The sequence below is a fragment of the Hyperoodon ampullatus genome, assembly GCF_949752795.1.
Source record: "Hyperoodon ampullatus genome assembly, chromosome: 10".
NCBI classification, from domain to species: Eukaryota; Metazoa; Chordata; class Mammalia; order Artiodactyla; family Ziphiidae; genus Hyperoodon; species Hyperoodon ampullatus.
Window position 1 is genome coordinate 40,372,930 of NC_136923.1, and position 26,119 is coordinate 40,399,048.

At 60.1% G+C, this 26,119-nt stretch overlaps 1 protein-coding gene across 1 annotated transcript; it reads left to right on the top strand.

Annotated features, from left to right (window-relative positions):
* Nucleotides 1–3,365: 3,365 nt before the first annotated feature.
* On the top strand, nt 3,366–25,443 carry PLXNB1 (plexin B1). Its single transcript, XM_079713097.1, has 37 exons — nt 3,366–3,408; nt 4,485–5,597; nt 6,327–6,509; nt 6,788–6,916; nt 7,043–7,143; nt 7,439–7,571; nt 7,820–7,976; nt 8,283–8,391; nt 8,468–8,576; nt 8,992–9,672; nt 9,875–9,997; nt 10,189–10,311; nt 10,604–10,697; nt 10,782–10,954; nt 11,100–11,251; nt 13,063–13,168; nt 13,345–13,481; nt 13,788–13,964; nt 14,191–14,362; nt 14,549–14,791; nt 15,458–15,634; nt 15,712–15,860; nt 16,345–16,445; nt 16,541–16,758; nt 16,895–17,073; nt 17,226–17,292; nt 17,508–17,654; nt 18,468–18,636; nt 18,916–19,019; nt 19,094–19,178; nt 19,412–19,584; nt 19,731–19,891; nt 19,982–20,129; nt 22,024–22,088; nt 22,230–22,305; nt 23,328–23,402; nt 24,700–25,443. Exons 2-37 carry the CDS (start codon nt 4,491–4,493, stop codon nt 24,802–24,804), a joined length of 6,408 nt encoding a protein of 2,135 aa, XP_079569223.1. The 5' UTR covers nt 3,366–3,408; nt 4,485–4,490; the 3' UTR covers nt 24,805–25,443.
* Nucleotides 25,444–26,119: the final 676 nt, after the last annotated feature.

The window sequence follows — 26,119 nt, forward strand, 5'->3', positions numbered from 1 at the left end:
AGGTCGAGGCTTCCCCTACGTAGTAACAGCCCTTCCAGGCTGCGCTCGGCGCGACTGACAAAAGGCAGCCTGTGATCCCCCTGCCACGCACCCCCAGAGGGGAAGCCCCAGCCCCCCACCCGCCGTATACGGACGGTGGGTGATTGATGAGCACTCCTTGAGTCCTCACCGGTAAATGGTGGACCCTCACTCCCACCCCACCTCAACACAAACAACAGGGTAAGCACTGTGCACTCCTGCGCTGTCAATTAGTAACTTCTCTTGGGTGGACCCTGGGAGCAGAGCGAGGGCAGAAAGGAAAGGCCGGTTTCCCACTAATCCCCGCGACTCGGTAAATGAGGGCTGGGATATGAACCCTCTCCCAGTTTGAAGGGCAGAGTTTATAAGCCCTCTTGGTTGGTGAGGACAGCCTCAGGAGGGCGGGGAGAGGTGCTTGCTCTTTGCAGACAGAAGTTAGGCAGCCTTGGGCCCTGCTGAAGCGGTCCAGAGAAAGGTGGGCCCAGAAGAGCTAGGCTTTGGCTGTGACCCTGGCTGGGGTTTGAGATCTGGGGAGTGGGCAAGAGATCCTAGCTGTGTAAGTTGGGGACCTGAGGCCCAGCTCCAAACCAGCCTTTTCAGTCTGCTCTGGCCTGGTCATTAATAAAAGTGGGGCTGACCCTGTGTCGTCCTTCAAGAAGCCAAGTGGCTTGGAGAGGGTTGTGGGCTCCATATCTCCCCTGTTGGCTGGGTTTTCTTGGCTGTGAAATGAGGGTTCTTTCAACATGTAAGGAGCACCTGCTCTGCGCTAACGTCTGTCCTGGTTACTGGGGCCTCTGAATCAAAAGTCACATTCCCTGCCTTTAAGGAGCTTCAGGAGTGGGAGCGTGGAACAAGGAGAAGAGTGGCCTTGGTTGGTGCCTCTAATGCCAGGCACATACCATATGACGTTTAATGGTCAGAGCAGTCCCGCCTCCCATTCTCCAGATGGGAAACCTGAAGCTTAGAGAGCCCAAGGCAGAGCTGCAATATACACCAGGGTGGTGGCTGGGGATGTCCACCGGCCACGTGCAGTGGGCTCCTCAGGAGCCTGGGGGGACAGGGAAGGCTTCCCTGGGAGGTGATGGTTGGGCACCAGAGTTCATGGGATAGAGAGGGAGTGGGCACGGAGGAGTGTGAAACAGCCTGCAGTTCAGGCTGGCAGGAACGAAGAGCATGTGCGGGGGAGCGCTGGCATGGATCGCACAGGAGAACATGTGGACTGGAGGGCTTGACCTTTATACTCCAGGCACTGGGGTGCCCCAAAAACTCTGGAAGGAGGGATGTACTCCGATACATCGCTTGAAGTTCCCCTGAGGTGGGAGGGGGTAAGTTGGAGGGGCTGGGAGCTGCCCTATGGCCGGTGGCAGAGGTTAAGTGAAATGTGTGCCCTTCTTCTTTTTGTCCTCCTCCTACCCATGGTATGTGGGGAAGGGCGAGGGTTGCTCGGCCCTGTGGCAGTGATTGAAGAAGCCTGACACTTTTCCCAGCGTGAGTCGGCCTCCAGTATCCTATGTGGCCTTGCCAGGAGCTGTTCTGATCCTGCCCATCCGCTTCCTGTGGGCCTCTCGACCCAGCTGTGATTTTACATTTAGGGATTGTCCTGGTTGCTGCCCCTTGAGGGCTGGAGAACTTTGGCTTGAAGTAGGCGCTGAGCAAATGTTTGTAAGCGAATGATGGGTCAGACCCTCTGCCCAAGGCGCATCCCTAGGCGGGAGGTGGTAGGAGGGACTGAGCAGTGGCTGAGCATGGGAGATGGCCTCTGCCCATCCTCAGGCAGACCCTGTCTTCCCAGAGGAAGAAACTTTCTCCCCCCATCCCTTGGAAACAAGGTGGGGGGCTCCTGGGAAGCCTGGCCTTGCCACAGTCCTGGGCTTCTCGCCGGGTTCACGACTCTCCCTGCCGGCCCCCTCCTCCTACCCCCTCAGTGGCAAACAGAGGCTGCCTTGTTCCTGCTCCCATAGAGCTGCCCTGTTCTCTGCACACTAAAAATGGAAACCCCCAAGCTATTTTGGGAGCACTGCCCAGCCAGGCCGTGGCCACAGTACTCTGCTTCCACCAGGCTGCTGGACCCTCCTCCAAGCCTTACGCCCAGCCCTGCTCACTCTGGGCCAGCCTCGGGAGCACCCTGCCGGGAGCCTTGGCTGGAAGGAGCCAACCTGGACCCTGGGAAGCTCTGCGAACAGAGTGAACAGGCAGACTGGCAGCTGGGTGGTGGGAGGGGCTGGGCCATGCCGCCTGGGCACAGGCAAGTAGGGGAAGTGTCTCAGCTTGGGATGCATGGCCTGTCCCCTGCGCTTTACCAATCTTGGTGCTCCTGGCTGGAGACCATCCAGGTCTGGGAAAGGTGGCTGGTCTCACCTGGCTTCAGGTGGAGCCTGCAAGGAGGGGTCTGCGAGGAGAGCAGGCACTCAAGGTCTGCAAAGGTCCTGGGGATGTGGGGCACATCTAGTATGGTGACTTCCTTTAGGACAACCCCCTCTGCCCCCCACCCTCCAGCCCTGCTCTGCTCTGACCTGCAGGAGAGGAGATAGCAAGAGATGGCCTGGCTTCTGCAGCCCTCTAGGACTTAGGGCTCAAACCAGGGAAGTGTGCGTGAGTCTGTGTGTGTGGGGTCTGAAAGTGGGTGGTGGTGTGTATGTCTTGGGTGGGTGGGTGCATGTGATGTGCCTGTGTGGAGTGCATGTTTCTTTGTGTAAAGAGTTTTTCTCTGTGGACGTGTCTTTGTGCAGGTGTCTTAAGTGCAGGTGGGTAGCATGTCTGTGTGGGACGTTTGCCTGTGTTTCTGGGTAGGTGTCTCCGTGCGGTATGCACAGGCTGTATGTGCATGCATCTGTGTGTGTGCTCGCACCCATGTGTTTGTGTGTGGGTGTGTGGTGGGTGGTATGTATGCTTCTTGGTGTGTGCGAGCACGTGTCTGCTTATGTGCTGGTGATGGTTTTGGGCTAGGCTAGCCCTGGGCCTGTGTGGAGGGTATGTACCAGGGTACCCTGATAGGGCAGAGTTTGGGCAGAGGGTGAGGATGGGAGAGTGCCGAGAACGGGCTGCAGGGGGCACAGGACTAAAGTGGGGGCCTGACTGGGCCCTGCCAGCCGTGCAGCTCCTTCCTAGCTGCCCTTTCCCAGGCCCTGAGGGTGCTTGGTTCTGCTGCCCTCCCCCTCTCTGTGGGCTCTGAGGAGGCGTCCCTGTGGAATGTGTTTGGTGGCCGAGGGCCAGGCTGGGCCCAGCTCCACCAGCAGACTGGGCAGCCGGGAGAGGTACCTTTCTGCTGCCTCCATGGTGGGGAGCCCACATGCCTGCAGCCCAGCCCCCAGCTTCATGCTCTGCTTTCTCCCTGGCTAGGTGACTCACACGGGGCATGCTGTTGTCTCCTGATCCAGCTGGCCTTGCCAGGTGAGCCTGACCTCACACCTAGGTGTCTGGGAGCAGTGTGACTCCCACCTCTGCTGAGGGCTCTCCAAGGTGGGGTCTAGCTAGCCTTTTAGGCCCTATCCCTGGCAGCCTTTTTTTTTTTTTAATTTATTTATTTTATTTATTTATCTTGGCTGTGTTTGGTCTTCATTGCTGTGTGCGGGCTTTCTCTAGTTGCGGAGAGCGGGGGCTACTCTTAGTTGCGGTGTGCAGGCTTCTCATTGCAGTGGCTTCTCTTGTTGCGGAGCACGGGCTCTAGGCACGCGGGCTTCAGTAGTTGTGGCACGTGGGCTCAGTAGTTGTGGCTTGCGGGCTCTAGAGCGCAGGCTCAGTCGTTGTGGCGCACGGGCTTAGTTGCTCTGTGGCCTGTGGGATCTTCCCGGACCAGGGCTCGAACCCGCGTCCCCTGCATTGGTAGGCGGATTCTTAACCAATGAGCCACCAGGGAAGCCCTCCCTGGCAGCCTTAACCCCGCCTCATCTCTCTGGCCCTTTGGTTCTGTGGTTATTACCCTTCTGGATTCCTAGCCTGAAAGGCCCTTCATCCAATTCTTACCCCACTCTAACATGCAGGTGGCCTATGAGACCTTGCCCTCCCTTTTTCTGCCCAGGAGACTGACATCCATGCAGAGGGTGCCTTTCTCTCTTTGGGGTTCTGGGTCCCTTCTTCCCATCCCTTGCTCTCCTGCCCCTTCCAGGCCCTAGTCCCTGGGAATGGGATGTTTCCCATGTCTCTGCCCCTTTAGCCTCTTACCCTTGGACCCTGTTATGACATAGGGCAGGGCAGGGTGAGGGGTGTGGGGTGCAGGTCTCCTGAGAGAGTAGTGCTTACAGAGAATGGGCAGTGTTGAAGCTTCCAGGAAAATGTCTCCTGACCCCTTGCTAGTGTGTGGTCCTGGGGTCATCCTAACCACAGTGCCATCTAAGCCTGGTCCTCCCTGCTCCCCCTTCCCTGAGTTAGGAGGGGCGTCTTGGCAGTGTCACAGCCCTACTCCTCACCAGTGGTCCCACGGTGCTCAGGTGGCCACATGAGCCCCGCTCAACCTCTCTCCCTACCAGGTGACCATGCCTGCCCTCGGCCCAGCTCTTCTCCAGGCACTCTGGGCCGGGTGGGTCCTCACCCTCCAGCCCCCTCCACCGACTGCTTTCACTCCCAATGGTACGCATCTGCAGCACCTGGCGCGGGATCCCACCTCAGGCACCCTCTACCTAGGGGCCACCAACTTCCTGTTCCAGCTGAGCCCTGAACTGCAGCTGGAGGCCACTGTGTCCACTGGCCCTGTGCTAGACAGCAGGGACTGTCTGCCACCTGTGACGCCTGATGAGTGCCCTCAGGCCCAGCCCACCAACAACCCGAACCAGCTGCTCCTGGTGAGCCCCGGGGCCCTGGTGGTGTGTGGCAGTGTGCACCAGGGGGTCTGTGAGCAGCGGCGCCTGGGGCAGCTCGGGCAGCTGTTGCTGCGGCCAGAGCGACCTGGGGACACCCAGTATGTGGCCGCCAACGACCCTGCCGTCTCCACGGTGGGACTGGTGGCCCAGGGCTCGGCTGGGGAGCCCCTCCTCTTTGTGGGGCGGGGCTACACCAGCAGGGGTGTGGGGGGTGGCATCCCTCCCATCACTACCCGCGCCTTAAGGCCGCTGGACCCCCAGGCTGCCTTCTCCTACGAGGAGACGGCCAAACTAGCTGTGGGCCGCCTCTCCGAGTACAGCCACCACTTTGTGAGCGCCTTTGCACGCGGGGCCAGTGCCTACTTTCTGTTTCTCCGGCGGGACCTGCAGGCTCAGTCTCGAGCTTTCCGTGCCTATGTGTCCCGTGTTTGCCTCCGGGACCAGCACTACTACTCCTACGTGGAGTTGCCTCTGGCCTGTCAGGGGGCCCGCTACGGGCTGATCCAGGCTGCGGCTGTCGCCATGTCCGCGGAGGTGGCCCGGGGGGAGGTGCTCTTTGCAGCCTTCTCCTCGGCCGCTCCCCCCACTGTGGGCCGGCCCCCGTTGGCAGCTGCCGGGGCATCTGGAGCCTCTGCCCTCTGTGCCTTCCCCCTGGATGAGGTGGATCGCCTTGCTAATCGCACACGCGATGCCTGCTACACTCGGGAGGGCCGCGCTGAGGATGGGGCCGAGGTGGCCTACATTGAGTATGATGTCAATTCCGACTGTGCTCAGCTGCCGGTGGTGAGTCCTGGCACCGCCCAGCCCTTCCCTGTCTCTGAGGCCATTGGCCAGGCATTTACTGATCAGGTCAATGGATGTTAAGTGATTCCTTTGTGTCTGGGCGATGGAGGGGTACCTTATGGTAAGAGTGGCATTCAGGGGGACAGAGAGCCAGCTGTGCAGGGGTGGGTTTGGACCAGGCGCTGAAGGGATGGCATTTGTGTAGGTGGACTGAAAGGGCATTTGAGGTTCTTGGGAATGGGGCAGGGACCCAGAATGTAGGGGGGATGGAATCTATTGTTTTAGGTTCTTGAGCGAGAGAGGCAGGTGAGGTTGAGACTTGTTTGACTGTAGTCTCAGGATGCATGAAGAGGGTAGAAGCCACATATAGGGGGACTGAGTCAGTGAGAGGTGGGAGGAGACCCAGGTTAGTAGACCTGGAGAGGAGGATGCAAGCTGGAGAGGCTTTGGAAAAGTGGTCCAGGAGAAGGCTGAGTGCATGAACTGGAGGAAGCAGCTCCCAGGCCAGGGATGGGAGAAAGTGGGGCCCCAGACATGTGAGGATCAAAAGAGGGGGACAGAGCCGCTGCAGACTGTGGAGGTAAGCCACTGAGGCAAGGCTAAGAATGCAGCTGTGGGAGAGCCAAGAGCTGGCAGAGACGCTGGGAGAAGGGGTGGGGTTGTCCAGGGAGGAGGGGCCAGGGGACGTTATCCAGGGAGGGCCTTATTTGTGCTTCTTGCTGCCTGCAGGACACCCTGGATGCTTACCCCTGTGGCTCAGACCACACGCCCAGCCCCATGGCCAGCCGTGTCCCCCTGGAAGCCACACCAGTTCTGGAGTGGCCAGGGGTTCAGCTAACAGCCGTGGCGATCACTGTGGAAGATGGACACACCATTGCTTTCCTGGGTGACAGTCAAGGGCAGCTGCATAAGGTGAGTCCACAGGAGGTACTGGGCCCTGCCCCAGGATCTGGAGGCGACAGGCTGCTGGGGACCCAGGCTGGGCAGAGCTACGCCTGAGACCCCTGGGGCTGCGATGTGAGATATGTGATGTGCCCCTGGCCCTGGCTGGGAGAGATGACCTGTGCTTCTCTTTCTGGGGCTGGGTGGTGTGACCTGTACTCTCTAGGAGGAAATTCTACCTGTAAATTATTTCACTGGGGCGAGAGGGGAGGGCCTTGGGCCTCAGACCTTGTGGTCTCTGATCTCAGGTCTACTTGGGCCCAGGGAGTGATGGCCACCCGTACTCCACACGGATCATCCAGCACGGGTCTGCGGTGAGCAGAGACCTCATCTTTGATGGGGCCTTCGAGCACCTATATGTCATGACCCAGAGCACGGTGAGTGCCACGCGCCAGCCAGGGAGGGCATGACTGCTGGGAGGGGCCTCGGGGGAGCTGGGGGCCCATATGTGGGGAGCCACTGGTGCTTGGATTGTTGACCTCAAGTCCTCTTTGCTGCTGTAGCTTCTCAAGGTTCCTGTGGCCTCCTGTGCTCAGCACCTGGACTGTGCATCTTGCCTGGCTCACAGGGACCCATACTGTGGGTGGTGTGTGCTCCTCGGCAGGTCAGCGCTCCCCCGACCCTGGCCCCTTCCCCAGCCCCACCCCAACCCCAGCCTCATGCCCTCAATTCTTCTACCCTGTCCAGTGTTCCTGGTCCTTGGCCCTTGACTCTCAACCCTTGACCCCTGGATGCCCCAATGCCCTACCCTCACCCCTGTCCTCCACCCTGACTTGCCAGGCTTGTCGTGGCCCACTTGAGGATCCTGCCCAGGTCCCTAGGATTGTAGGTGTCTCTGCCCCATGAACTGCCAGTGGCCCCGTGAGGGTCACAGGTGGACACGGGTTATTCTTGCCCAGGTGCAGTCGCCATTCTGAGTGCTCTCGGGGCCAGGGCTTAGAGCGGTGGCTGTGGAGCTTCCAGCCTGAGGTGGGCTGTCTGCGAGTGGCAACCTTGAGTCCTGCTAACATCAGCCGTGAGGAGAGGAGGGAGGTGAAGACCAGAGCAGGCGGAGCCCTGGCTGGGGGGAGCTCTGGTGATGGGTCGCAACCTTGGATTTTAAATACCATATGGCCTTGCCCAAGTCGCTTCTCTTGGGGCTTCGCTTTCTTCATCTGTTACTAACCCAGGCTGGAGGGTATTTGTGATCACTGGGGGCTGGTGGCCGCTGGTAGCCTGTAAACGGAGCCCTGATCTGTTGCCCGGTGGCTCCAACAGCGTGTCCTGGCCTCTCTTCGCAGGTTTTCTTGTCGGTACCTGATCTGCCACCCCTGTGGCCAGGGGAGTCTTATTCCTGCCACTTTGGGGAATACCAGAGTCCTGCCCTGCTGACCAGTTCTGGTGTGATGTGCCCCTCCCCAGACCCTAGTGAGGCTCCAGAGCTGCCAAGAGAAGCCGGTGGGTGAGAGAAGGAGCCAGCCCAGGGCCTGGGAGGCCCACTCTCCTCCCATCTTGCTCCAAGGGGTGTGATCAGGATGAGGTGTGAATCCAGGCAAAGGGTCCTGAAGCCATGCCTTTCTCTGAGGCCCCCCTCTGGTCCCCAATCCCTAAAGTCCCTGTTTTCTACCCTGTGGACTGTGTTCCCGACCCTGGGCACCCCTTCCTGGTCGGAGTGCTAAACCCACCCTGTGTGGTCTGGGACGTCAGCTCGGGGTCTGAGGGCCCCTTCCTGCTCCTCAGCCCAGCCTGCTCCTCCCTCTGCAGACCACGTCTCCGTGAGCCTGGAGCTCAGATTTGGCGCCGTCGTGATTGCTGAGGCTTCCCTCTCCTTCTATGATTGCCTGGCCGTCACCTTGCTCCGCCCATCTGCACAGTGAGTTCCTCACCCTGACCCCCAGCCCCTGGGCTGCCCCGTGGCGATCCCCACCCCATGGCTGTGCTCTGTGCAGGTGCCAGGCCTGTGTGAGAAGTCTCTGGGGGTGTAACTGGTGCGTCTGGCAGCACCTGTGCACGCACAAGGCCTCGTGTGATGCTGGGCCCATGGTGGTCAGCCGACAGGTGAGCCCAACTCCTGACCAGGCCCCAGGGGGGGTTCGGGCTCCCTATTGTGAGGGTTTCTCTCATGGCCCGGGGTCTGTGTGTCTGCCTGCCCCGGGTGCTCTGTCGTGAGCACCTGAGCTGCTGTGTGTGATGGACTCACTGGAGGATGGCTGTCAACGTCCCACCTGTTTCAGGAGAGGACGTTTGTAGCTGAGAGGAGGGGAGGTCTGGCCTCGTGCCCCACCTTGGCACAGATGCCATAGACGCCCCTAGAGCGCGCCCTCCCCTTCCCCTCTGGAGAATTAATGGGCTGTTTTTGTTTCTCTTTTCCTTGGTCTCCTCTCCTCTTAACACACCCTTTGCCTGCCTGCTGCCCGCTCCCGCACCTGCCTGCTGAGTGGCCCTCCCTGTCTTTCTCTGCCTCCCCCTTCAGAGCCCGCCCCTCTCCCCAGCCCCTCCTGCAAGAGACGCACCCACCTCCTTCCCACCCACAGCCCCCAGGGCCACGGTCCCCCCGGCTCCTGACGCCCTTCCCGTGGACACTCCTTCCACAGCCACAGCCTTGGATGTCCACCCTGGGGCCAGGCCTTCCCTGCTCAGCCCCCTGGGGCCGTGGGCAGGTCCTGGCCCCACACCTGCCTCTGCTTCCACGGGCTCACCTCTCCACGAGGCCCCTCCTCCTCCCAGCCCCCGCCAGAGGCCTGGAACCGCTGTCCCTGCCCCCACGGCCTTCGGACCCATGGCCACCGCCGAGGACCTCTTGGCCTCCCACCCATCACCCTCAGATGCAGCAGCACTGCCCCCCGCCCTTGCAGAGCCTGGCCCCGAGGCTCTCCCCTCTGCAGTACCCCTGGACCAGCCCCCCGGCACGGCTCCCGCCACCACTTTCCCAGGGGCCGCTGGCTCCACGAAGCCCGCTCTGGACTGGCTCATGAGAGAAGGCGGCGAGCTGCCCGAGGCGGACGAGTGGACGGGGGGTGACACGCCCGCCTTCTCCACTTCCACCCTCCTCTCAGGTGATGGAGACTCTGCTGAGCACGAGGGCCCTCCCGCCCCCCTCATCCTCCTGTCCAGCCTTGACTACCAGTACGACACCCCTGGGCTCTGGGAGCTGGTGAGACCCGGCCCAGGAAGGAGGCCTCGGGAGGGGATCGGGACAGATGCAGCCTCTTGGCCACCTCGCGATTCTGCAGGGGAAGGATGGAGGGGAGGGGGGCGTCCGCTGCCTCACGCTGGCCTGGCCCCGGGGTTCTGCCTGGGAAAGGGATGAGGCGGTAGGTGGGCTCCATAGACCGCCTGGCGCTTGGTGCCTGCAGGAGGAGACGACCTTGGGGGCAGGCTCCTGCCCTTGTGTGGAGAGCGTGCAGGGCTCCAGCCTGATGCCGGTCCACGTGCAGCGAGAAGTGCGACTGCTGGGCAGGAACCTGCGCCTCTTCCAGGTGAGTGTGTCCTCTTTGCAGCTGTTGCCGTGGCCTCCTTGGCTGTTGGCAAACTATGCGCGAGTCCCGGGGAGCAGGGGAGGGCACAGCCTCAGGTCTCAATCCCAACCCAGGGACTGTGCTGGGGCCCTGTGGGGCTCACCAGGCCTGGCTTCTGAAGCTGTCCCTGTAGCCGTGTCCTCTGTCCCCAGGACAGCCCAGGAGACCATGAGTGTGTGATGGAGCTGGAGGGCCACGAAGTGGTGGTTGAGGCCCGGGTCGAATGTGAGCTGCCTCCAGATACCCGGTGCCACGTCACCTGCCAGCAGCACCAGGTACAGATCCCGAGTGCTGGGTGGGCAAGGGTGTGCTGGCCACAGGCTGGCTACCAAGCTTAGCTGGCTGCACCGCACTCATCCCAGCCCATTCTCTGACTGACTGACCCCGAGGGAGTACTAGTATCCCGGCTCTGACCTCTGACCTTGTGCCCCATGGGGTCCTGTATCCCAGCTCTGGCCTCTGGCTTTGTGTTCCCACGAGTCATTTTGGTCCTTTCTCTGACCACCGTCTCCCCAGGCCTGACGCCTCCCCTAACCCTGGGCTCTGACCCCACTCCCATTTCTCCAGCTCAGCTATGAGGCTCTGCAGCCAGAGCTCCGCGTGGGGCTATTTCTGCGTCGGGCCGGCCATCTACGTGTGGACAGTGTGGATGGGCTGCACGGTGAGTGACCCGGGGCTGCTGGGACTGGCTGGTGGCAACAGGGCTCTTCCTGACCTGCCTCTCACATTCGTCTCTCCACCCCAGTGGTGCTTTATGATTGTTCCGTGGGACATGAGGACTGCAGCCGCTGCCAAACTGCCGTGCCCCAGTACGGCTGTGTGTGGTGCAAGGGGGAGCATCCACGCTGCGTGGCCCGGGAGGCCTGTGGCGAGGCTGAGGCTGTGGTCACCCAGTGCCCAGCACCCCTCATCCACTCGGTGTGTTGAAATGCTGGAGCATCCCTTCAAGGGGTTCGGGGTGCTGTGGGTTCAGGGGCCCAAAAGGTGGGAGGCTGGGGCTGTCTCTCCAGACTGCCAAAGGTCAACAGGTGAGTGGAGGTGAGCCGTCCTTGTCCTGGAACAGGTGGAGCCACTGACTGGGCCTGTAGACGGAGGCACCCGTGTCACCATCAGGGGCTCCAACCTGGGCCAACATGTGCAGGACGTGCAGGACACGGTCAGGGTGGCTGGAGTGCCCTGTGCTGTGGACGCTCAGGAGTACGAGGTGTCCAGCAGGTGAGTGGGCTGGACTGACAGGAGCAGGGGGCACCCCGTGGGCTTCACGGCTGGCTTTCCCGCTTAGGGCCATCCACCCACTACTCGTCTGCCCTCCCCCTCCCCCCTTTCCTTGGTTCTGATCACAGTGTCTCAGGGCTGGGGTTACTATCAAGGCCTTGGCTTTGTGCACAGACCTGCAGGTTTCTGGCCTGGGTCTAGTCACTGCTCAGAGCTGACAGGAGGCTCTGCTTCCTGGCACTGCCTAGGTGTGCTCACCCGGTGACCTCGGGCATAGTTGCGGCAGCAGGCTCCTCGGATCCCAGACAGCTGTGCTCCGCGGCTGACCTTCCCACCTGCTGACCCTTCTTCCCCAAGCACTGCCCTGGGCAGGCTCCTCACGGGGATAGACTTGTGACACACCTGCTGAGTGTCAGGCCCCTCTGTCCAGTCCCTGGGACCCCTCCCACCTTCCCAGGGCTTGTGGCTTACAAGGCTGGCAGTTGCAGGGTCCCAAATGTGCACACGCAGAACACAGCGAAGGAGACATCCACAAGCAGCAGGTCTCCAACCCGCCGAATGTCAGGGTTACCTGGAGAGTTGGTCCAAAACCCCCCAGAGCAGATCCTTAGACCACCTCCCTCCACTTCCTGCAGAGGTCTGGATCTGTAGGCCCGTGTTGGGGTCCCACAGTCTTATTTTCTTTCTTTTAAAAAATGTATTTATTTATTTATTTTTGGCTGCGTTGGGTCTTTGTTGCTACACGCAGGCTTTCTCTAGTTGCGGCGAGCGGGGGCTACTCTTTGTTGCGGTGCGCGGGCTTCTCATTGCGGTGGCTTCTCTTGTTGCGGAGCTTGGGCTCTAGGCGCGCAGGCTTCAGTAGTTGTGGCATGCGGGCTCAGTAGTTGTGGCATGCGGGCTCAGTAGTTGTGGCTTGCGGGCTCTAGAGTGCAGGCTCAGCACAGGCTTAGTTGCTCTGCGGCGTGTGGGATCTTCCCGGATGAGAGCTTGAACCCATGTCCCCTGCATTGGCGGGCGGATTCTTAACCACTGCACCACCAGGCAAGTACCCCGCAGTCTTATTTTCAACAAGACTCTGCTAGAGCATGTTGTTTCCCCCCCTGAATGTATTATGACTGAGAACTTTAGGTGAGTGTTAATGATTCTAGAACCATGAGACTAAAGTACTTTCTGAACTGATTTATAAAGTGATTAAAATACATTCCAGCTGAAGCCTCTCCCGGGTAGTTCACACTTTGCTTGTTCTGTTTTCTGGGGGTGTTTGCAGTGACCGTGACAATGTCACAAAGAGTTGAACCACTGCAGGCTTCACATTCTGGAGATTAATTTGCCCCAAGCTTCTGTTTCCTGGCTAAGAACCAGCATTTCTTAGATTGCTCACTTTCCCTTCACGTCCATCCCCAGACCTGACTAGAGGCTTTCGGGAACATTTTTTCATGAGGAAATCAAGTTTCCACCACCTTGTAACTGGTGCTGTGCCCACGGTGATGGTGGCCGGTTAGGCCCACTCATTAGCTCGGCAACCCACCCCTGCCACCAGCCTTACCAGGGCTGGTGCCCCACAGAGAGAGAAATTCTCATTGTCAAGGGGCTCTGGGGTTGGACTTGAATGATTGAACCACAGATATTAATTCTCAGAGGCCAAAGCCTCCTGGTGAGCCGTTAAGAAATTCCTTCCAAAGCAAGAGGATCTCTGTCAATCTCGGGATCCAGGGAGAACACCTGATGTAGTGGGGCAGGGAGGGGGTGGCCGGGTCAGTTTGAGGGGCCCTTAGTGTGGCCCAGCACCCCAGCTTGCCCTGTGCCCACAGCCTTGTGTGTATCACTGGGGCCAGCGGGGACGAGGTGGCAGGCGCTGTGACGGTGGAGGTGCCAGGAAGAGGACGCGGCGTCTCAGAGCATGACTTTGCCTACCAGGTGCCTGACAGTTGAGTCCCCACCAGCTACCCATGGGCCACCCCCTTAGGTGGCTCCTCCCAGCCCATTGGTTCGCCTCCCTGGGGCTCCCTACCCCAGGGCCTCCTTGTCTGCTCCCCCTGCCTCCCTGTTCCTGGCCTGATGCCTGTCTATTTCTCCCTGACCCCTTCCCACAGGACCCAAAAGTGCATTCCGTCTTCCCAGCCCGAGGCCCCAGAGCCGGGGGCACCAGCCTCACCCTGCACGGCTCCAAGCTTCTGACCGGGCGGCTGGAGGACATCCGAGTGGTAGTTGGAGACCAGCCTTGTCACCTGTGAGGGCCGCTTCCTCATTCTGCAAAAATCCTTGAGCTCCAGGGAGAAGATGGAGGGGTGGGATACTAGGGAGAGCAGAAAGGGGGAGGGCCAAGTCTGCTCCATCAGAAAGCGGCCGGCCCCTCTCGAAGCTGGGGCTTTCGTGGGAGTGCAGCCTCCAGGGTCACTTGTGGAGACTGCAGTCAGCACTGAAGGGAAGTGAGCTGTGCCCCGAGTGGGTCCCGTGTCCTGGAATCACCCCTTCCCCCTTCCTGTGCCCCTCCGGCCCAGTCGGGCCCGCCTGCCACATCTCCCTCCCTTCTCAGGCTGCTGGAGCAGCAGGCGGAGCAGCTGCGGTGTGAGACCAGCCCACACCCCACGCCTGCCACACTCCCCGTGGCTGTGTGGTTTGGGGCCGCTGAGCGGAGGCTTCATCACAGCCATTTTGAGTACACGTCAGACCCCAATGTCACCTCTGCTGGCCCCGCCAAGAGCTTCCTCAGGTGCTGGGCTGAGGGCATGGCTGCATGGCATGCGGTTGGGAGGTCTTTGCAGCTCCAGTATATGGGGGTTTGTAGGGCTCTTTGTCGGGGGCTTCGACTCCCATGCTGCTGGTTCGGAGAGGGGCCGTGGGGCTTTGGGTTGGAGCTGACCTAACATCAGGGACTGGGCTGTGCTTTAAAGCCTTGTTCACATAAGCCATAAGTGGCTCATGGGCTGTGTTTTCAGTGGAGGACGTGAGATATGGGTCCGTGGCCAGAATTTGGACGTGGTACAGACGCCAAGAATCCGAGTGACTGTGGCCACGAGAGCGCCAGGGCCAGGCCAGGGCCTTGGGTGGAGGCGCCGCGTGATCCCAGAGACGGCGTGCTCCCCCGGAGCCTCCTGTGGCGGCCTTCACGTAGGACCCCCATGGGCATCCCCTGCCTGCACTGGGCTAGCCATCGCCCACCTTGCCCCTCATCCCCCCCTACCCCTAGACAGCCGTGGGTGGTGGGTACCAGTGGAGGCTGTGTCCCCATCTTTGCTGGACCCCCCCTTGTGCACCCTCAGCGGGCCCTCCCTGTCCTCCCTCCCTCTGCCCTAGTTTGAGGAGCCTTGCCACGTGAACTCCTCCCAGCTCATCACGTGCCGCACGCCGGCCCTCCCAGGCCTGCCTGAGGACCCCTGGGTCCGTGTGGAATTCATCCTTGACAACCTGGTCTTTGACTTTGCAACACTGAACCCCACACCCTTCTCCTATGAGGCCGACCCCACTCTGCAGCCGCTCAACCCCGAGGACCCCACCGCACCATTCCGGCACAAGCCTGGGAGTGTGCTCTCTGTGGAGGTACTGCTCCTAGTGGGATCTGGCAGGGCCCCAAGACCCTTCACTTTGCCGGATGGTACAGCTGTGTGTGGCAGAGGGGGCATGACAGCAAAGCAAGGGCCAGTGGATGGACATGGCGAGTGCTGAGGGGGCTGGCGGTGGGCTGCCTAGCCCGACACACCTGGCTGGGGCTTAGGTCCTGTGGTCTGGGTCCTGACACACTCCATGGCAGGTGTCTGAGTAACGATATGTAAATAGTTCGGCACACGCAGTGGCGGCGAGGTACACAGTGGCGCCTGGCTGATGCCCATTTGGCAGCCTGTCTCATGTGGACAAATACTTGGCGTGTGTACTGACACGCAGTAGCAGGGGCTCTGCTTTGTTAGGTCACTGGGTAGGATTTGGGGACAGCTTTATATTCTCCAGATTTTTAGCTCTGGAGAAGTTAAGACTCAAGAAAGAAGGATAGGGAGGGGCAGAAAAGGGTCAGGGGGCAGCTTGGGAAACATCCATGGGGCTGTCACCCCATGTGCAGGACAAGAGGTGCTGAGGCACCATCAGCCCTGCTCCTGGGGGTGGGTCTCAGGACCATCCGTCCCACATTTGGGGAGATAGGATCTGAGTGACCATCAGCTCCTCCCCTTAAGGAAGAGTTCTGAATGATCGATCAGTGACCCCATGTTCCAGGGGGAGAATCTGGACCTTGCAATGTCCAAGGAGGAGGTGGTGGCCATGATAGGGGACGGCCCCTGCATGGTGAAGACGCTGACCCGGCACCACCTGTACTGCGAGCCCCCTGTGGAGCAGCCCCTACACCGGCACCATGCCCTCCGGGAGATGCCTGACGCTTTGCCCGAGTTCACGGTCAGTGGGCAGGCTCTGGGCTGGGGCAGGCATCGGGCGTGCGCTGACCTCTTGCTCACAGGTGGCTCCCTGTGCAGGTGCAGATGGGGAACCTACGCTTCTCCCTGGGCCACGTGCAGTACGATGGCGAGAGCCCTGTGGCTTTTCCCATGGCAGCCCAGGTGGGCTTGGGGGTGGGCACCTCTCTTCTGGCTCTGGGTGTCATCATCATTGTCCTCATGTACAGGTGGGTGCAGCCAGATGTGGCTGGGTTGGGCAGGTAGCAGGGTGTGGCCGGATTGGGAAGGGGCAGACTAGACCAGGGATAGGCAAACACTTCCTATAAAGGGCAGGAGAGTAACTATTTCAGGCTTTGTGGGCCAGGCGGTCTTGGTGGCAGTGACTCAGCTCTGCTATTATAGCCCAGCGGCAGCCACGGACAACATATAAACACATGAGCATGGCTGTGTTCCAACAAATCTTTATTTACAAAAACAGGCCAGGGGCCAGATATGGCCGTGTTATAGTTTGCTGATCCCTGGGCTAGGCTGGGCTAGATGAGTCGTGGGTGGGTGTGACTTGCCTGGGATGGGACAGGCTGAATTATTCTGACTAGGCCCTGACTTGGCTGGACATGGCGGGGTTAGACTGTGCTGGCCTGGGCCCGGTGGGACCCAGCAAGGGCTCGGGCCTCCTCTGGCCTTCCCTGCCCTGACCTTGGTGCTGAGCAGGAGGAAGAGCAAGCAGGCTCTGAGGGACTATAAGAAGGTGCAGATCCAGCTGGAGAACCTGGAGAGCAGCGTGCGGGACCGCTGCAAGAAGGAGTTCACAGGTGAGGCTGCGAAGACCCCACGCTCCAGGGCTCCGCCCAAGCCTGTTCCCACCACCTTAGATCTGCGCCCAAACCTGGCTGCTTCTGCTCAACAGACCTTATGACCGAGATGACCGATCTTACCAGTGACCTTCTGGGCAGCGGCATCCCCTTCCTCGACTACAAGGTGTATGCCGAGAGGGTCTTCTTCCCTGGGCACCAGGAGTCGCCCTTGCACCGGGACTTGGGCGTGCCTGAGAGCAGGCGGCCCACTGTGGAACAAGGGCTGGGGCAGCTCTCCAACCTGCTTAACAGCAAGCTCTTCCTCATCAAGGTGCCGGCCCCGCCCCCTATCTGGGCCCTCCAGGGGTGGGGAGGGGGTCCCCCTACCCTCCAGCCCCATCCCTCCTCAGTCCCTCTGTTTCTGAATCTGCCCTCCCCGCCCACCCGTCCCCTCTCCCTGGTGCCAGTTCATCCACACCCTGGAGAGCCAGCGCACCTTCTCAGCTCGGGACCGCGCCTACGTGGCATCTCTGCTCACCGTGGCACTGCATGGGAAGCTTGAGTACTTCACTGACATCCTGCGCACCCTGCTCAGTGACCTGGTGGCCCAGTATGTGGCCAAGAACCCCAAGCTGATGCTGCGCAGGTCTGTATGCCTGTCAGACGCCACGGGGGCCAGGCGGCCGTGGACAGCTGGAGCCAAGACCTGAGTCAGGCCCTCTGGGGCCTGGGGTCTGAAGAACAGAAAGCCCTGGGTCCCCGCCTGCTGACTCTGCCCCCTCTTTCCTGTCATCCCAGGACAGAGACCGTGGTGGAGAAGCTGCTCACCAACTGGATGTCGATCTGCCTCTACACTTTCGTGAGGGTGAGTGAGGCAGAGGTGGGTGGGGCTCCCCTCCAGGGAGAGTCAGGACTCTGAGCCACACAACTTCTTGCCCCAGCACAGCTTGGGCACCCCTGCCCGGCATGTCCTCAGTCACCTTAAGCCTTCTGCGGCCTGCATCCTGTCCCCTTCCCCAGCACCTCCGTCCCATGCTTGTCCCCTGCCCCGAGCGTCCTAACTGCCCGCCACTCACCCAGGACTCGGTAGGGGAGCCTCTGTACATGCTTTTCCGTGGAATTAAGCATCAAGTGGACAAGGGGCCGGTAGACAGCGTGACTGGCAAAGCCAAATACACCCTGAATGACAACCGCCTGCTCCGAGAGGACGTGGAGTACCGTCCCCTGGTGAGCGGGGGAGAGACAGGGAGAGAGGGGGAGAGAGAGAGAACCTGCTGGTGAGTCAGTCTCCCATGAAGGTGAGGAGGGTGACCACGTATGATTGTGTGGGTGTCTGCATCTGGTTTGAGCCAGCCTAACCTCCAGCTGGCTGCAGGATAGAGGCTTGAGGACCAGACCTTGAAGATAGGACCTCAGAGGTTCCCCAGGTTTGGGGTGGGGTCAGGGTGGCCACATACAGAGTCTAGGGAGCAGCCAACCCTGCCCGGGGCCCATCCGGGTCCATGCTGTGTCAGGGCCTGAGTGTCTGCCTGATCATGGTCTCAGCATCCTGCCAGGGGCATGGTTGTGCCCACCAAGCTGGGAGTCACCCTGGCAGACCTGCCCATTGTTTCCCTCTGGGAAACTTTCCCCTTCGTGGCCCACGTGGAGTTCCTTTGGGAAAATCCCATTCAGGCTCCGCCAGGCCTGCTCCTCTGGCTAGTGGAGACCCCACTTCCTATGAGGGCTTCCTCAGGTGCCTCAGCCTAACTGTCTGCGCCGGGAGCCTGAGGATCAGAGTTCAGAGGAACTTGTGCTCTCCCATTTTTTTCTGCCATTCACCCAGCAGACACTAGTGCACTGTGCCAGGTGCTGGGGCCACAGAGTGGAGGGAGCTGCTGTCCCTGAGGAGGCAGGCGGGTGAAGAGACAAGGAGTGATTGTTTGGTGCTTGGAGGTCAGAGGCAGTGGCTTCCTTATGGGTTGTCCCTGGCCTTGGCCTTGCATCTCGGTCATCCCACACGTGGTGTGAGCCCTGACCGCTCCCATGTATCGTGCACAGACCTTGAATGCACTACTGGCTGTGGGGCCTGGAGCGGGAGAAGCCCAGGGCGTGCCCGTGAAGGTCCTGGACTGTGACACCATCTCCCAGGCCAAGGAAAAGATGTTGGACCAGCTTTATAAAGGAGTGCCTCTCGCCCAGCGGCCAGACCCCCGCACCCTGGACGTCGGTGAGGGCAGAGGGGAAGGGTGGTCTGGGGACCCCCAGGGCTAGGCTGGCCCTATACCAGCTCTGCGGGGTCAGCTTATCACCCAGGGGATGTGGGCTCTGGAACACCTCTACAGGGATGACCTGTCACCTGGTGAGGGGCCCCCGTTTCTGGACTTCAGAGAAGTTGGGTGAGGTTGCCCCTGATGGAGGGGCCAGTGTCCATGTAGAAGAGGGTACAGGTTCCACTGCAGGGAGGGTATCCTGAAAGCCCTGGACCAAGCCCACCTTGTCCTTGCAGAGTGGCGGTCTGGGGTGGCCGGGCATCTCATTCTTTCTGACGAGGACGTGACTTCTGAGGTCCAGGGTCTGTGGAGGCGCCTGAACACCCTGCAGCATTACAAGGTGGGAGGGGTGGGAGCTGGGGGAGGGCTGTGGTGGGATGGGCTGGTGGAAGGGTCACCAACTATGGTCCACAGGTCCCAGACGGAGCAACTGTGGCCCTCGTCCCCTGCCTCACCAAGCATGTCCTCCGGGAAAGCCAGGATTACGTCCCTGGAGAGAGTGAGTATTTACCCTGCGCCGCCCCTGCCATCGCAGTCCTCTACCCTTGCTTTGCCCAGTCTCCAATAACGGGGGAAGGTCCTCTGGACCTCAGGGTGGGCTTGTGTCTACTTCCCTTCCACCCAGAGAAGCCCTTAATCAGGTGCCCCCACTCCCAGGTTTTGGCAGGACCCCGGGGGTCTAGGGCAGGGGGCACCTGATGAGGGGTGACAAGCTGCAAGGTCTTGGTACAGGGACCCCAATGCTGGAAGATGTGGACGAGGGGGGCATCCGGCCCTGGCACCTGGTGAAGCCAAGCGAGGAGCCGGAGCCGCCCAGGCCTCGGAGGGGCAGCCTCCGGGGCGGGGAGCGGGAGCGAGCCAAGGCCATCCCTGAGATCTACCTGACCCGCCTGCTGTCCATGAAGGTGGGGCTGGGGGCAGGGACGAGACAGGTAGTGGGATTTGGGGGTGTGTGGGGCTCGCACAGGCCTGGTGTCACGAGGCATCTGAGGCTGGGCTGGGCTGAGGTCCCCTTGCTGACTGCATCTCTTGTGCTTCCCCTCCTCCGCAGGGCACCCTGCAAAAGTTTGTGGATGACCTGTTCCAGGTGATTCTCAGCACCAGCCGTCCCGTGCCGCTTGCTGTGAAGTACTTCTTTGACCTGCTGGACGAGCAGGCCCAACAGCATGGCATCTCGGACCAGGACACTGTCCATATATGGAAGACCAACAGGTGGGGGTGGTGCGGGCGGGCCTAGCATGTGCGGGGTCTTCTCTACTGTCTCCCCAGCACACTCACTGGCCACACCTGCCCCGCCCGCAGCTTGCCGCTGAGGTTCTGGATCAATATCATAAAAAACCCGCAGTTTGTGTTCGACGTGCAGACATCTGACAACATGGATGCAGTGTTCCTGGTCATTGCACAGACCTTCATGGATGCCTGCACCCTGGCTGACCACAAGCTGGGCCGGGTGAGCTGGCTTGGGTGGACCGGGAGGGTCTGGGTGGGTGGGGCAGCGTGGCTGGGGATGGAGAGTGCTGTGGTGCACAGACTCCAGGCTTTCTTGAGGATGTCAAGGAGGAGGACATGCGAGGCCTTTGACCGCAGGCCTGGGGCCAGGCTTTGTTCCTGGGCTCCCTAGGAGGTGGCCGTGCCTCAGCCTTCAGGGATGAGCAAGGGCAGGGGGCACGTGTGCTGATTCACAGGGTTAAGTGGAGGAAAGAGTGCTGGCGGTGCGGCACGAGGCCAGGGCCACTTGGCGAGGGCTCACCCCGACGGCAAAGGGGGTGGTCAGAGCTGAGTTAGGTGGAGCCTCCTGGCAATCGTGCAGTGGATGGAGTGGAGCCTGGAGTCCAGAGAGGAAGCTGTGTTGTCCCTGGGACGAGCGGTGGCCAGGTTCAAGCTGGGACTAGAGGGTACAGGGCAGGCAGAAGCTGTGGGTTGGATATGGGGGTGAGGAAGAGGGAGGGGTTCCTTACGTGTCCCGGGCCTCTGGCGGTGGTGAGCTGAGACTTGCAGGAGGTGACCCCATGGATTCTACAATTGCAGAGCAGCTCCAGGCTGCCTCAGAGATTTGATTCCCAAGGGCAGTGGAAGTGTCTGCCAGCCCTTGCAGTACAGGGAGCAGAAGCCAGGGGAGGGCCAGGCGAGGAGGGATGTGCTGACAGGGGAGCTGGGAAGCATGGAGGAGCGGTGGTCAGGGCTGCCTGGTGGCAGAGAGAGGGGGAGGTATGTTGTCACAGTGGTCAGGACCCAGAGAGTGCTGTGACAGATACGGGGTCACCACCACGACTGCTCAGGCACCCAGCAGGCAGGGCTGTCGTGGCTCTGCATGAGAATGGACTCTGCTTAGCCTCGACCCCTGGGCCTGGGACCTTTTGAGAGGTCTATCTCTAGATCTCCATGGGGAAACAAGATGGAAAGTTCTACTCTGTAGTGCTGTCTTTTGGAAGCCATTTTTGCTCTGCCTGCTCTCATTACTCTGCCTGCGATGAGCTGAGAACCACAGAGCCACACCAGGACCCAGGGGTCACCTCCAGGGTGTGTGCTGTATGGTAGCTGGGTTCTTCTGCCTCATCTTCACACTGCTTCCCCTTCCCAGCAGCACTGCAAATGCTTCCTGGGTAGCTCAGGAATAGTGCAAACCCAGATGCCGAGGGCCACCCATGGAGAGTTGCTGAGAAGCAGGCATCCTGCCTCAGGCCCAGCGCTCACGCCCTTGCTCACAGGGGGCAGTGCAGTCTTGCCTCACCCTCCCAGCAGCTGTAGGATGAGGCAGCAGGTCCAGAGAATGGAAGTGTGCTGCCCACAGCCACTGGGACAGAGCTGGGATTGGAGCCCAGTTCGGTGGTAGAGGATGTATCTGGCTGTGTTAGACTGTGGGCCCTGGTCTGAGAGAGCTGCTTCAAATCCCAGCTCAGCCACACAGGAGTGAGGTGGTCTGGGGCAATTTAATTAAATTTTGGGGTTAGTTTCCTGATTTTTAAAATGATTACATGGGGAATGAACAGCACTTGGATAAGCAGTATTAGGGCTCCACATGGCACTGCACCCTTCCTACCCTGCATGCCAGTTCCCTGCCAGGTCCGCGTGGAGGCACGTGGAGCTGAGAGATGACCTTGGAGTGAGATGGGGGGAAGCTCAAGGTGATGACAGCAGAGATGGGACATTGGGGGAGGGGTGACAGAAGGAATGAGGTGGGGTGACCAACCATCCAGGTTGTCTGGGACTGAGGAGGTTTCCTGCAATTCAGGACTTAGTTTTAAAACTGAAACAGTGCTGGGAAAATTGGGACAGCTGGTCACCCTAACAAACAGGAGCTCTCATCCTTCTTTTCCTTTCACTGTTCACCTGCTGGCACCCAGGACTCTCCCATCAACAAACTTCTGTATGCTCGGGATATTCCCCGGTACAAACGGATGGTGGAAAGGTACGAGAGAAAGGGATTGCATCTGGGGGATAATGGGTGGACAGACTGGTGGGTGTTTACAGCTGAGGCCCAGGGGTGGGCCTGGTGGGGTGAAGAGGGGTTTGTTTCCCCAGCGGCTGCCGGACCCATGATCTCTGGCAGGTACTACGCAGACATCAGACAGACCATCCCGGCCAGTGATCAAGAGATGAACTCCATCCTGGCCGAGCTGTCCCGGGTATGGCCCTCCTTCTGCTTCTTGGGTTGGGCATAGGCCTTCTGCCACAAGGGTCCTGCCCCCTTCACACTGCTCCTTTGCAGGGAAGCCCTGGGGGCCTCAACACAGTGTTCCCGCTGCCTCTGTAAAAGACCAAGGCTCCCAGTGTCTCATCAGAGAGCAGCAGGGGCCTTGTCCTGGCAGCTGCCACCGGGCCTGACTAAGCCAGGTGTTTAGATGTCTGCAGCTCCTCGGGGTCTGTGGACCATAGTTCCAAGGCAGCAAGGTGGCGGGGATTCAGCCCCAGGACTGCCTGGGTCAGCCTGTCCACGTCTTCCTACGGCTCTGCTCTCCTTGGCACTATAGACATGCCCCCACCTACTCCTAAAACAGCCTCCAAACAGTCCAGTCCAGGGAATTTATATATAAACAATGTAAATCTGAAACCATGATGATGATGACCACAACCACAATAACAATAGCAGCTATAGTTTTGGGGTGTTGCCGTGCGTGGGGGCTTTGATTACTTCTCATTTGATTCCCATGAAAGCTCTACAAGTTAGGTGATATCAACTCCATTGTCCTGAAAAGGAGGTTGAGGTTCAGAGATGTCCCCATGGAGGGGCCTGGGTGTGACTTCAGGAAAGACTTGAATGAGGTCACAGCAGAACTATGCTGGGTCACAGCCTGTGAGCAGCACCTACTCTGCCTCGCTCTGCGATCGCCTGGGATGCCAGAGGGTCCCAGCTGGAGCCTGGAGGGCGAGAGAAGCCGAGCCCCAGTGGAGACCCCAGGCCATGGTGAAACTACAGATCCAGGGTCTCTCCACCAAGGAGGCCCTTTGGTCCTATCCCGTCCCCAGCTTAGCACGTCTAGCCTGGCATCCCCTGTCTGTGGAGGGGCTCTGCTTCCCAATGCAGGGCCCTGTTCCTTCCTCTACCTCCCAGCCCCCTTTTCCCCACTCGCCTTGCCTGGGGTCCTGGGCCTCCTCTGGTGGCTGGCAGCACCCCCTATCTCTGTAACCTCTTGTCTCTCCTCCCTAGAACTACTCTGGAGACCTGGGGGTGCGAGTGGCCCTGCACGAACTCTACAAGTATATCAACAAATACTATGACCAGGTGGGCAGAACCTGGGCATGGTCAGGATGATGTGAGAGGGTGACTGGCTCTGTGACGCAAGTGTGGGGCCTTTGGGTCTCCCCCAGGCACAGAGTGGTGGAGGGGGGCTGAGCCCTGGGCTCGGGAAGTATTTGTTCTTCAGGTGTGCTTCCTGGTAGTGGCCCGGCTCTTACCTGCTGCTGCCCTTCCCATCCGGGCTCCTCAGCCAGGCTCCTGGGCATGGTGGTGGTGATGGATGGCTGGGGATCTACCAGGGCCTGGAGATGGTGTGCAGGATGTGCTGGGAGGGACACACAGTGGCCACCTGTGCCCCGACCTTGCGCTCGCTCTGAGCCCTACCTGAGACCACATGTGGCAGTGTGCTGTGCAGGCCATCTCTGGCGGGGTGAGCCTGGCTGGGCTGCATGCGCTGCCAGAGAGGAGGGTCTGGGGCAGATGAGGGCACAACAGAGCCGGTAAGGGGGCTTTCTGGGGGATTCCTGGGCTGGGCCTCAGGATCAGAGCGCCCACCAGTCAACCTGGTGTTTGCGTGGCCCCAGGGATGTGGCCATTGCTGTTGAGAGATGAGGGCCCTGCCTCATGGCTCAGGCCTGGAGTGAGGACAGGCATTTGACACAGTAGTGATGCGCAAGCGTGAAGTCCAGGTGCCTTGCTCCAAGCGGTGTGGGTGCTGGTGTGGGGGAGGCAGGGCCGTGTGACACAGCTGTCCCCTTGTGGAGGCGTGGCCGGTGAGCCCCTCCTGTTCCCACCCTTCCCTCTGTGGCAGCCCCCCCTTGTGGTTATGTAGTTGTCCGTGTTTGTTCAATACCTGTCTCCCCTCCAGTGAGCCCCATGAGGGCAGGGATCGTACCTGTCATCACTGCCGGGTTCCTGCTCCTTGTCCAGCAACCAGCATGTAGGAATTTAGGAACTGCTTGTTGCCTGGTGGGCGGGGGAGCCAGGATGGGTGGAGCAGGGCTTCCGGGGGGTTTGTGGCAGAGAAGACCAGCAGGTGGGTGAAGTTGGCCTCCACTCAAAACGATTTTACCGGGGAGGTGATATGCATTACCGTGAGTGCTAGGCACTGAGTAAAGTACTTCATTCCCTACCTCACTAATCCTTAAAACCCCACAGTGACTCTGCTGTCATCATTCCCTCCCTGAGGGGGGCCCTGAGGAAGTGAGTGCGGCAGCTCACAGGGTTTCTCGGGCCCCTACCCACACCTGCTGCGGTAGCTGTGGAGGCCGATTGAAGTCTGTGGCAAAGGCAGACGGCAGGCTGACGGTCTCCCCTTGCTGAGTTGGTCTCTGTATTTCAGATCATCACTGCCCTGGAGGAAGATGGCACGGCCCAGAAGATGCAGCTGGGCTATCGGCTCCAGCAGATCGCAGCGGCTGTAGAAAACAAGGTCACAGATCTGTAGGGACTTGGAGAGCCCTGGCCTGCTGTGCCTCAGCCCCGCCTGGGCAGCCCCGGAACCACGAGGGAGAGACCACCTTCTTAGATGCCTGTAGTGCCTGCCCAGCGGAGTTAGTGGAAGGTGGCTCCAAGTCTCCTGGTGGCTCTGGCCTGGGCCCTGCTGGACTCATCTCGCAGGCCTGGGGCCTTGAGGCTGATGGAGTGGTGACCCTGAGGCCAGTGATCCTGCGGGCTACTTTCTGTGTGATGTTAGTCTGAGGGAAACTGGGGACTAAGGGCTTCCAGAGAGTGGCTGGAAAGGCCTCCAGCCCCTGGGGAGACTGTACTGCTCCTGAACACTGGCCTTTATCCCAGGGGATTCAGAGAGGAAGGAGGAGAGCCCCCACTTCCTGTCCCGCCCTCCTCCTCCACCATCCCTGACCTCGTTAGCTGCCTCTGGCCATGTTGCTGCTGCCATGTTCCTAGGTCCGAGAGATGAATGCCTTTCCTAGGCCACTGCAAACTGACCTCTCAGCAGGGCTGGCTGCTTCAGGGCCACCCTGCCACCGAGGCAGCCAGGAGTGAGGGGTGTCTGCTGCAGGGGGGCCTCGGGGAGAATGGTGGCCCTACTGACCTGGCTCTTCATTAAAGGATAACACACTGTCTGGCGTCTGAGATGTGGGCTTGGCCCAGCGCTCCCTTAGCTGGAGGGTGGCAGCTGTGTCTGGCAGGCACCATGGGGAGATGGGATCTGCAGCCTCCGGGAGGTCTCATGACGCCCACAGAATGCTCCAGATGACAGGGCTGGCTGGGTTCTCCTTGACTCCTGCGCAGGGCTCGCTGGAGTCAAAGCTGCTGTGAAGGAAGTGAGAACCCCATCCAGGATGGGGCTGGGGGGCCTGAAACCCAAGGTGCAGGGGTCTCTGGTTTCTTCAAGCAGGTCTGCCTTATCGGCAATTTGAGTGTTCAAATTTCTCCATTCCTGTTGCATTTGTTGTGAAAGGAACTGGGAAAGGATGGCATCACTGCTCCAGGCGGAGTGGATCTTGGGGCCCTTTTCCTCGGTAGTTTCTAGACGCCCTGAACCCCTGTAGCCTGCGCTGTTCTGAGGGGCTTCTGGTTACTGGGTTGTCTTCTAAGTCAAGGTATTTTGGGCGCAGATAACCCAACTGTCTGCCTGCGTGAAGGCCACCTTGTTTGGGTTTCCTGATTTGTAGCTGGAGGTGAGCTTCGAGACTGTCTCAGCTGGATCTTGTATTGCTGGCTGGGTCTACACGGCTGGGGGTTGATGCCCCCTTGACTGAGACCACCCTTGGCCTCCATAGGAGGCCAGACTACTG

Bases quoted from the DNA above. Each gene is read 5' to 3' on its own strand.
- PLXNB1 (XM_079713097.1), top strand. From the start codon at position 4,491: ATGCCTGCCCTCGGCCCAGCTCTTCTCCAGGCACTCTGGGCCGGGTGG. The intron at 14,792-15,457 runs GTACTGCTCCTA...CCCATGTTCCAG, and splicing joins GGAGTGTGCTCTCTGTGGAG to GGGGAGAATCTGGACCTTGC. The intron at 22,306-23,327 runs GTATGGCCCTCC...TCTCCTCCCTAG, and splicing joins TCCTGGCCGAGCTGTCCCGG to AACTACTCTGGAGACCTGGG.